The following is an 11,614-nucleotide window of genomic DNA, read 5'->3' on the forward strand; positions in this document are numbered from 1 at the left end:
TTTTCGTCTCAAAATTTTCTTGGAATAAACATCTACCCCTGAATTACCCACATTTTCATGAGGTACAGAAATAAGGAAAACAGGGTTGCTAAGACTACAGTAGTTCCCTCCCCCCCCCCGAAAAAACAGACGCATCTAGCAGAGGATGGTTTCGATCCATCGACCTCTGGGTTATGGGCCCAGCACGCTTCCGCTGCGCCACTCTGCTAAAGGCGACATCAAGCGTTCGCAGGAATTCCTTTATTATATTTTTATTTAAAGGGAGCTGTTTTTGTAAGTTGGAAAAAGTTTTCTTTCCCTCAGAGCCCATTCGCTGGCTTTACTCATGCTTCAAACAGAAGAACGAATCCAGAGCAGATTGACTCCATATATTCTGAACACAGAAAATTGGATGTTTCTTTTAGGAAAACAGCCCGTCTCCAGCCAGCCTGCCCCTTCCACCTAGCAGAAGTGACTCTGGGTCTTATGGTCACAAAACATATGAGTAGGTCAAAATTCGAATGTAGAAAGTATCCGATTTCAAAACCAGAGCATTTTCAAAATTGGAAGGATTTTCTGAGAAACAAAAGTCCCATTGCATTGGCCGGGAATCGAACCCGGGTCTCCCGCGTGGCAGGCGAGAATTCTACCACTGAACCACCAATGCCCACACACCAACTTTCTGCACACTTTCCACATGGCTTTTGCCTGTTATTTTTATCGCTACATCGAAACAATCCGAATTTTCTTTCCGAAAAAAATGTTTAGTTTTTTGCTCTTACTGACTAGAACCTTGTAATGTTCCTTCTTTTCAGGAAACCGTCCCTTCCACTGCAAGCTCAGAGCGTCCCCCTGCGACACCGGAGGCTGGCCCGGGTGTGGGCGGCCCGGTCTCGGGCGCGTCTCAGCGGCCGGTAACCGCCCCCCCACGATGTTAGCCCCTTGGACCCTGGGTCGCGGGCGCCCTCGCATGTGTAGGGGCTCCTGTGTGTGTGCGTATGTGTAGGGGATCGTGTGTGTGTGTGTGTGTGTGTGTGTGTGTGTGTGTGGAGGGGCTCCAAGTCCGGGATCGTGTGTGTGTGTGTGTGTGTGTGTGTGTGTGTGTGTGTGTGTGTGTGTGGAGGGGCTCCAAGTCCGGGCGGGTTGTGGAAGGTAAGGGAGCAAGAAGAAAAGGGAGGGGAGGATCGAGGAGGAAGAGAATCGAAGAGAGGAAGGGAAGGGCGTGGGGAGCAAAAGGAGGAAGAAGGGGAGGAACGAGAGGGACGGGGAAGGGAAAGGAGCCTAGTGCTGTTCCCCTCTGGTCACCCCAAAGGATAGGCTGTGGGAGATTTAGGACTTCTGTGGGTTTGCTTACCTTATGCTTCGGTTGCCATGGTTATGGAGGTGGCACTAGAAACTCCTTGCAGTCAAATAAAGAACAAAGATCTTATTAAAGGGTAATTTTCCCCAAAAATATACAATCATGACTCTCATACAAGTATAAAAATGAACCCCTTTGAAAAGATTTTATGTAACTCATTAATGAGGTAACTGGTGAGGTGTTACTACAATTCAAAGGAAAATTCGAAGAATGGAGGCCATTTATAGATCAGGAATATTGAAATTAAAGCGTAAATAGGGCCCAAGCTGGCCTTTACACGGTTGGGGATTGGTGAGGTGGGTGGACTAGGGAGGGAGAAAATGTCCCACCAGGAGACAATTAATTTGCATGTCTATAGACAGGAGTTATTTTCTATTGCTATCAGATATCTACAATCTACAGAATTGTAAAGTAGCTCTCATAGAATCAGAATCAGATGACACAAAAGGGTGCGCTATAATTTTCCTTTGAAGCACAAATTTCCCTGACAGTCCCTTTCTTTCTCAGGAAAATTCTGCCGACTCAGCACAGACAGAAGGGCTAAACTCACAAATTAAACACACCGTTTAAAAGCTCACCATAGCTCAAAGCCAAGGGCGCTGGTCTGCTGTTTCTGACCATCTCCCCTTAGAATCTAGGGTGGGGGATTCTTAACAGGTGGGTTCACAGATCCTTGTAAGAACTGATGAAAGATCTGGATAAACTCCTTAGAAACCCGTGCACATACACACATTTGCATTCGAGTTCAGGTTTGGGGCCTAGGATAACAGTCCGTGATCCAGTAGTTCCAGGGTCTCTGCTCTCCCTCTTTTAACCTGGAAGGTGGTCTTCATTAAGTACCATCCTCTGCATACTTCTCATTCACTCATTCCGGCCATCACCCACTTCAGGAACTGCAGCCTCTCTTTTATGAAGGCCCCACTTGGGGGCTCAGCGTAGTTTAGGGGTGGGGTGGATGGGAGCTAATGTATAACTAGGTGTAGATCAACCTACATCCCTTAAAATCATGTCCAATGCCCTACATGCCTGCCTTACCCACACCTACACACACGTTGTATGATTAGGCCACTCAAGGTGGCTGTTCTCTTGCTCTCTGTACCTACATCCCCTGCTCGACCAGTGCCTGCTTCACCTACACCCTACTCACCTGACTGACCTTCCCTCTTAATCATACATCCTAATCAGTAAATACCTATGTACTTGCCCCGGTCCCATCTAGTGACTGTTCTAATCTTTAGATCGGAACTATCTCCACTATGATAGCTTATCAAAGGAGCGGTGAGGGGCACGGACCTCTGCTGGTTTCCCTGGCAACCGATGAGCCAATCGGATGTCAATTCCCCCATAACCTGTAACCTCTCTCTTCCCCTGGGAACAAAGACTACTGGCATGTCCTGCCTGCCTTCTGCCGCTGGCGTGTCACACCAGGACCTTGCTTCAGATATGTAAATTATGGGAAGAAAATACGCAGGGAAATTAATAGAACACAAGGGTTATTTTACTGAAGTATCTTTGTGCAGACTCATCTTGGTGCTGACTTTCCATCTTCTTCATGGCCATAAAATTCCCCTGGAGAAGGGATTTATGGCAGTCCTCATTTCTCAGAATTTTCTTTTAGTCAGAAAAGGGAAGTTCCAAGATTTCTTTCTACATCTGTTGTTACCCGAAAACTGGGTTCACCTCTCAGCGAGTATAGCCAAAAGACACAACCAAACCAAAGATCAGGAGAAGGAAGGATTTACTACTTGCAGCAAGTCCGGAGAACACCAGGGCTCTTTCCCAAAGCAGTGTCTCCCAAAGCAGCAAAATTGGGGAAGTTTTAAGCTAAGAGTACATGCATATTCATGAAGGGGCTTGAACAAAGGAGAATTCAGCATAGAATTGGGGCAAAGGTCAGCAGGGTTCAAGCTTTAGTCAAAGTCACAAGGGTCATAAAGGGTCAACATCGTCATCCCTTAGGCTCCAGTTGATCTGGTGGTTGAGCACTTGGATTTAAATTCTGCAAGACAGCAGGAGAATGTGCTTCAGGCTAATCTTTATCACAGAAACAGAACTGGGAGTACTGATTTACTATCTTTGCTATTGTTACCTCTCTTGCCTGATAACAGTCCTTTGTTCCTGCATTCTTTTGTTCCCTTTAGATCATTAATTACTGAGACCTGTTCAAGGGCAAAGATCGTGACCAGGTTTAGATCCATTATGGGCCGTTTTCAGGCAAAGCAGGGTAAACCAGGGTATGGTTGTTATGCATATTTAAGTCAGTGCCTTCTCCATTGATAACAGTTTCTAGAGATTTGGTTATCTTGCTATTCCTGATACAGAGAGGGAGACACCCTTGCAAATAGAGATTTCCCTTATAAATATAAATGTCTCTTACGAAAGCGGAACTTTTACTCAGTTTTCAGAGTTTCTCCTGTGTCTGCAGGTTGGTACTATTTGATAAACAAATATTTGCTAGGTCATATACATTAATATGTATAAAATAGATAACTAATAAGAACCTGCTGTATAAGAAATAAATTAATTTAATTAAAAAAAATATTTGCTAGGTCACGCAGAGACAGTGGTCTCTGATCTGTAACACCTGCCGAGTTTCCACTCCACGCCTAGCCCATATTTGTTGCAGTGTAGGGGAGCAGAATTTGCCACCCTAAAATATGTCTTTGACATATTAATTGTTTTAAGCCGGTTATTTTCTGAGAAACAGCAGACAAGGGATGTAATCGAGCAGTACCCCATGGAGCCTTCCAGGACAGGCCTTCCTCCATATCCTCTGCTTTAGTTCCTCTCTGAAGTACCTAGATAATAGCATTTGATGCACATTTCCTGGGTTGTTTCGCAGATGAAAAAAACCTCCCCCTCTCAAACAAATGGAAGATGTTAACTACTTGAGGACCATAAGCACATAGACCCAGGCCTCCTGGAGCCTAAGGACTGATAATGTTAACCCCTGTGACACCACCCTGCTGCCCCACCATCAGCCAATCAGAGAATTGTGCACAAGCTGATCACAGACCCTGCAAACCCTCCCCCCCCCCAACTTCCTTCAGGGATCTTGGGGCTTTTTAGGGCATGAGCCACCTGTCTCCTTGCATGGCCTTGCAATAAACCTTTCTCTGCTCAAACTCCGACGTTTCAGTTTGTTTGGCCTCACTGTGCATCGGGCACACGAACTTGTGTTAACAGAGAAGGGCTCTGAATATCAAGTAGGAGCTGCCCTTTTATATGGAACATTTACATTTTTTAGGAGGGGACTTTGGATGGCTTTATGGACTTCTGTTATATCTCCTGTAACTAAGAAAAAATGTCTGGTGTGTGTAAGTGTATTTGCATGTGTCTAAAAATGTTGTTTCCTAAGGTTTTATTCTAGTCTCACAGAAATCTAAGACTCTTCACCAAGTATACACACCAGTGTCTATAAAACCGGAGACTTTAAATATTTTAAGGTTACACTATTTTAGGGGATCATAATGAACCAGTTCTCAGGACTTGTGCAATGAATGTATTTAGGCAGTAGGAAATAAGTGTAGTTTTCTGTCAATGACATTTTATTTGAGGAAGGTCACCATAATAGTTCTTTCTAAGAGTAGTCAGACTAAAGCAACTTGGAGAGAATTAAATTATTAAAATATGTAAACTTCAAGTCTTTAACAAGGCCTGTCATTTGAGTATTCCTATTTCTTGATTAAGAAAATCCTTGCAATCAACCTCTTAAATGCTCCCTTTACGTCTTTGTTTCTAAGTGTGTATATAAGGGGGTTCAACATGGGCATGATGATTCCATAGAAAAGGGATACCATCTTTCCTCGGTCCTTGGAGGCAGGGGATGGTGGTTGCAGATACATGTAGATAGCAGTGCCATAAAAAAGTGACACCACTATTAAACGGGAGCCACATGTTCCAAATACCTTTTGCCGACCTTCAGCTGATTGTATTCTCAACACTGCTTGTACAATAAAAGCATATGATATGAGTGTCAAGGGTATTAGAAGGAATAGCACACTGATAAAGAATAGTTCAGCCTCATTTGCTGTTGTCTCTACACATGACAACTTGAGCAGAGCAGGGACTTCACAGAAGAAGTGATCCACTTTGTGGCCACAGAGTGGCATCTGCAGCGTCAAGGTGGACTGCCATACTGAGTTGCTGAAGCCTCTAATCCAGGATGCAGCTGCCAATTGGAGGCAGCGCCTTTGGTGCATGATGACTAAGTAATGGACAGGCTGACAAATAGTTTACAAACCTATCAAAGGACATGACGGCCAGGAGGAGACATTCAGTGGAACCCAAGGCCGGGAAAATGAAAAGTTGGGCCACACAGCTGCCATATCTAATTACCTTCCTGATGCTGCATATGTTTACCAGCATTTGTGGAACTGCACTTGTGGTGTAGCAAAGGTCCAAGAGTGAGAGATTGGTAAAAAAAAAAATACATGGGGGTATGGAGTTTGAAATCCAGACGTAACACGAGAATTATTGCCGGATTGCCCAAGATGGTCAAGATATAGGAAACCAGGAACACCACAAAAAGTGGAAGCTCCAGCCACGGTCGATCTGAGAAAGCTGAGGACAAACCCTTGGGAGACACTCTCATTGAGCCTATTCATGTTAAATAGTTCAACTCTTGGTTCCCTGGAATATAAAAAGTCAGTAAGTTAACAAGCACATTTATTTACTGTCAGTTAGTTATAATCATTTTGCTAACAATTTGCATAAATTTACAGACTGATGCTATTAATAAGGTGAAAGTATGTTGACAAAAAATATACATATTTACCTCTCCAAGTATTTCAAGTGTTTCTATTTTTGTAACGGTGTATTAGCAAAACAAATTTCAAAAATTTTAAAGTATACCTTCAGCTTCCACACTCACAGAATTTATTTTTTATAAAATATCAAATTTTGATTTTTTGTTATTTTGCAAATTCATTGTTCTCACCTCTTTCTACCTAGGTGCATACTATTAGATAGATACAGACACAGTTCCTGCTATTTGAATTCATTCTAATTTCTCCTTAATGCCAATGAGATTCCCTGTTTGTATGAATCAACTAAAATTTTGTAAATCTCACCCCCCCAAAAAAACATGTAGAGAGTATCTAATAAGTTATCAGACACAGTTAAGGACATATTTTCTTTTTGTTTTAGAAGCTCAGAATTCATCTAGGATTACTTAATAATATGGAACTGGAAGTCTGGCAGGCTTGGGCTCATATGCTACCTTGCCTAATTAGTCACATTACCCTGGGAATGTTTCTTATCCTCTGATCTTCAAGTTCTTCACTTGTAAAATGAAGATAATAATGCTTTTCCAAGTTGTCTTGATGTGAAGCATATATTCACATTGCTTAGTCTAGACCCTGGCCCTTAGAAACAGAGCGGTGTGGATGAAAGAGACTATAGTGATTCAAGGTCTCTGAGGCTGCTCAGAGAGGAATTACTTATGGTTTACAAAACTTTAAATTTTCTAAGGTCACCACTGAAAAATGGCTCTGCCAGTCGAAAACTCACCTTCCTTTTTCTTCCTTAGCTCCCAAACCATCAACCCCCAAAATAAGGATCATAGTAACCACCTGCTGTGAAGTGTAAATGGGATTTTCAGTGAAAATTGCTTGGCATAGTGCTTGGCACGTAGAAACACAGTTGTGTTAGTCAAAGTATGATAGTGATGTGGGAACTCTGACATGCTTTAGGCAAAAGCTGTTCAGAGCCCTATATTTCCCAGAAGTACTAATATGTCAGCTCCACCTGCTAAACATGTATTCATCCCAAAGAAATCTTAACAGGACACTCTAAATTATTTTATTATTTTATCAATAGCAGAATATAAATTTTTCATTATTATTCATATTCATTAGAATGTTAGCAATTTGTATTTTAATTTTGTTCTACTTGCTCTAGGACTATTAGTCCGCTAAAAATTGCATTGCTCTCATTTGACAAAAACTTTGAGATACACAGTCATAAGTATAAAGTGTTCAAATGTATCTTTAAATGAAAAAAGATAGCTACTGAACATTTGTATAGCATAATTCTATCAACTTAAAAAAGAATATTTTATATATACATACATAAAAGTATTAATATATAAATTTAAAATTACCTTGAAGAATACAGAACAAAGTGTTACTCCTGGGAAATGGGAATGGGGGGAGAGTAAAGCAGAATTATTTATAAATTTACCTGTTTATTGTTCTAATTTTTTTAAGTCTTTTTTCTTTTATTAAATATTAGATACAAAAAAAATTTGTGAAATATGTATAATAAATAAAAAGAATAATAAAATAAAAGCCAGTAAATCCAAACACAGTATAAGAAAGAGAACATCACCAGGATCTTTGAAGCCCAGTGAGTACCCCTCCCTCACCCTATCTTTTCTTCCGCAGAGGTAACCCCTATACAGAATTCATGTTTATCATCATCTTGCATTTCTTCACAGTTTTAACAACTCTGGCTGAAACTATCACAAGGCTGCTCTATAACACTTCAGAGAATAAGCAAGTATCTGAGCATGTCTGCTGAAGTGGAACAATGCAGGCCAGCATCGCTCTGACTCGCAGCCCCAAGAATACAGTGCTTAGTGTTGCGAATTTTAAACTTTATTTAATGGAATTGTACGATATGCACTCGTCTGCAACTCGCTTTAGGCTGCTCAACACAGTCTTTTGAGAGTGAGTCACCATATACTCCTGGTTGTAGTTCATTTATTTTCACTGCTGAACAGGATTGTGCAGGACCAATGGACCAGTCTCTATACATTTGCCTACCTTCGGGCATGTGGCTGGTTTCTGAATTTTTGCCATTATAGAATGCTGCTGTGAACATTTTGTAGATATTCCCTGGAGCACATGTGCACAAGTGCTTCCAATGCAATCCTACGAAAGGAATGTCTGTATCTTGGAAATGTACAACTTCAGTTTTACTAGATAATGCCAGATTGTTACCCCACAGCACTAGATGGATTTTTTGGAACATGTTTGCCAAAACTTGATTTTGTTAGACTTTAAAAAATTCTACCATTCTGACTGAGTGTAAAATAGCATCTCATCATGGCTATAATTTGGATTTTCCTGATTAATGATGGGTTGAGCATCTTTTCATATTTTTAATAGACATGGATGTTTTTTGGTGAAGTATTCCCTCAAGTCTTTGTACATTTCTCTTTTGAATCATCTTTTTTTTTCTATTGATTTATAGTAGTTCCTTAAGTAGTTTGTATTCTAATTCTTTGTCAGTTATATATGTTGCAAATATGCTTTCCCAACTTGTGGTTTATGTCCATTTTTTACAATGAATTCTTATGGCAAAGTTCCTAGTTTTACTATGTCTACATTGTTTTTTCCTTATGATCTGCCTTTTTTAAGCTTAAGAAATTTGTTCATATCTTGCAGTCATAAAGATATTCTTCCATATGATTTTCTAAAATGTTTACAGTTTCATGTTACACATTTAAATCTTTAAAGCAACTGAAATTAATTTTTATGTATTGCATGAGGTAATACTCCAATTTCTTTCTTTTTTTTTCTCCACAGTTGTGTAATTAACTGTCTCAGGACAGATTATTGCAAAGCTTATGCTTTCTCCTTTGCTATACAGCCTATTTCTCTAGTTTAGAAGCCTGTGTGTGGACTCCCTGTTCTGCCTTGTCAGTTCACTAATGCCATATTGTTCCAATTTTTAATGAGCAGATATTACTCTTTTAACCTTTTTATTTTTTATTGCTTCCTACTCTGCGTCTCATCCTCCTCTTTGGGACTCAGAAACAAGTCGAAGAGGCCCACTTTGCAGTCAGAGAAGGGAAAGAGGGATGGGACACAGAGAGGGGACACGGAGGGGACACAGGGAGAGGGTAGGGGGTGGCGGTGACGCGGGGCCAGAGTCGGGCGGACATGCGGCTGGTTGCTGTTTTAAGCCACTAATGTTTCGAGTGACTTGTTATATAGAAAAAGCTAACCGATACATACCCTTTGGCATCTGAACACGTATGTTATAGCAGTGGGGACACACTACTATATATTGGTCATTTTTCAATGTATGTACAACACCCTGGAGTACAGCATCCCAAAACTTCTAGGTGTTACCCCCAAGCTCACACATTAGCTGAGGCTTTAAGAGGCCATTCCACTGTTACATTAGGCTGAGTGCTTCGCGGGAATGGAATATATGGCAAGACAAGTGAATCCTGACCATGTGCCGTTGTCTCACCTCCTTTGCCACAAAATGGGTCCTTTTATCTCAGGCGTCATTGATAGATCAAGCATTTGTAAGCCCAAGGATGGTGTTGCTAACAGAGTGCTGAAGGCAGGGAAGATAAATCCTATATTTAGAGAGTAAGTCAACCCATGCCAGAAAAGTTTATTTGTTATTGATGTAATGTTTGATATTTGTTCTTTCAGGGCCTCTTGGGAGAGAGATGTGTTACAACCTGGAACACATCCTGGAAGGCTTCCTGGAAGCCTGTTAACAACTTCCAGATCTTTTAATTCCCTGAATCTCCTAGATAATTGTCTGCCAGGTACCTTATCCCCAGGATTGCAACTGGGAAACCCACAAGGGGGATGAAGTAACTGTTACTGAAGTTGAGGGAGCTTGTCAAGACTGGGTTCCAAGAAGCTACAAAGAAGCTGTAAATTTCAATGTAGGGAAGTCCTGTGGTTACTCCAGTTCTCACTGCGTCAGATATACCCTCCCTAAGAACCATCCCATCCCTCATCCTTGTACATCCTGGGGGAAAGGCTACATTCTCTCTTTTTTACTTTTCCCATCACCATTGAGGGAGACTTGGAAGCTAAGGTCTCTTCCCAGAAGGTTCCTGATATAAGCATCTGGTAAGTACAATGGGAAGTGAGTAGGTTTGAGAAAAAAGGAGAAAGCATGTCTTTACTTAGATAAGCAAAACAAGTTCAGTTGAGTTCTACTCAAGGTCACCAGGCATTATCTAACATATAGTAGGTGTCCAATAACCATTTATGGAATGAATGAATGGATTAATTAATCAGAGCCTGCCCGGTGAAGGTATGAAATATCCTAGACGCAATAGTGGCTTAATGAAAAGTGAGCTAGATTTCAAATCAAGAAATCTTAATTCAGATCCTGGCTCTGCTAAAACTGTGTCTATATAATGAGGATATGTGCCTTATATTATAGAGTTGTTATGAGAATTAACAAACTATGAAAACATTTACCATGGTATAGAGTACTTGATAGTGGTAAGTCTTGTCTTTACATTTTTTTTTTATCTTGGTGAAAATTTTATAATTTCTACACTGCTTTAGAATTTACTCAGCTGATTTCATGTACTTTTCATTGTTTTATCATGTTTCCAAGAGTGAAAACACTTTGTCCTATGGAAAATTGAGGGGGAGGGATAATGTCTTTACTGTTATCACCAGTGCCACCACCCTCGTGCACTGACAAAATCAATAAATGTTTATGATTATGCATCCAAAGTATTTTCACATGGATATAACTCCTTTATGTCTCCTGTAGATTTTATTTATTTATTTATTTATTTATTTATTTATTTATTTTTGGCTGCTTTGGGTCTTTGTTGCTGCGAACGGGCTTTCTCTGGTTGTGGCGAGCGGGGGCTACTCTTTGTTATGGCGCACGGGCTTCTCATTTAGGTGGCTTCTCTTGTTGCAGAGCATGGGCTCTAGGCGCAGGGGCTTCAGTAGTTGTGGCTCACGGGCTCTAGCGCACAGGCTCAGTAGTTGTGGCACACGGGCTTAGTTGCTCTGCGGCATGTGCGATCTTCCCAGACCAGGGCTCAAACCCGTGTCCCCTGCATTGGCAGGTGGATTCTCAACCACTGTGCCACCAGGGAAGCCCCATCCTACAGATTATTGAAAAGCTCATTCTGCTCCCTCCGGAGTATTTATTTCCTGGACTATTTCCTTTGTTTCTCTGTAAATGAATGTTTCAATACTCGGATTAGTTCTTTTTTTTTTTAATTTTTATTGGACTATAGTTACTTTACAACGTTGTGTTACTTTCTGCTGTGCAGCAAAGTGAATCAGTTATACATATACATATATCCACTCTTTTTCAGATTTCCTTCCCGTTTAGGACACCACAGAGCATTAAGTAGAGTTCCCTGTGCTATAGAGTAGGTTCTCATTAGTTATCTATTTTATACATAGTAGTGTATATATGTCCATCTCAATCTCCCAATTCACCAGATTAGTTTTTTGTTGTTGTTGTTGTTGTTGTTTTGTGTTTTTTTTTTACCAGATTAGTTTTTTAACAGAATCCTACAAACAGCTTAGGATAACA

The 11,614-nt window shown here is 40.8% G+C and overlaps 1 protein-coding gene and 2 non-coding genes across 3 annotated transcripts; all 3 read right to left on the reverse strand.

Moving 5' to 3' along the window:
* Nucleotides 1–136: 136 nt before the first annotated feature.
* On the reverse strand, nucleotides 137–208 carry TRNAM-CAU (transfer RNA methionine (anticodon CAU)). The gene has a single exon. It is a non-coding gene; the product is annotated as a tRNA-Met (tRNA).
* Nucleotides 209–575: 367 nt separating this feature from the next.
* Nucleotides 576–646, reverse strand: TRNAG-GCC (transfer RNA glycine (anticodon GCC)). The gene has a single exon. It is a non-coding gene; the product is annotated as a tRNA-Gly (tRNA).
* Nucleotides 647–5,013: 4,367 nt separating this feature from the next.
* LOC132374465 (olfactory receptor 2B2-like) lies at nucleotides 5,014–5,946 on the reverse strand. Its single transcript, XM_059938176.1, is given in 4 exon segments — nucleotides 5,014–5,574; nucleotides 5,576–5,767; nucleotides 5,769–5,904; nucleotides 5,906–5,946. Coding segments are annotated over 4 exon segments (930 nt in total).
* Nucleotides 5,947–11,614: the final 5,668 nt, after the last annotated feature.

The sequence above is a fragment of the Balaenoptera ricei genome, chromosome 11, assembly GCF_028023285.1.
Source record: "Balaenoptera ricei isolate mBalRic1 chromosome 11, mBalRic1.hap2, whole genome shotgun sequence".
NCBI lineage: Eukaryota > Metazoa > Chordata > Mammalia > Artiodactyla > Balaenopteridae > Balaenoptera > Balaenoptera ricei.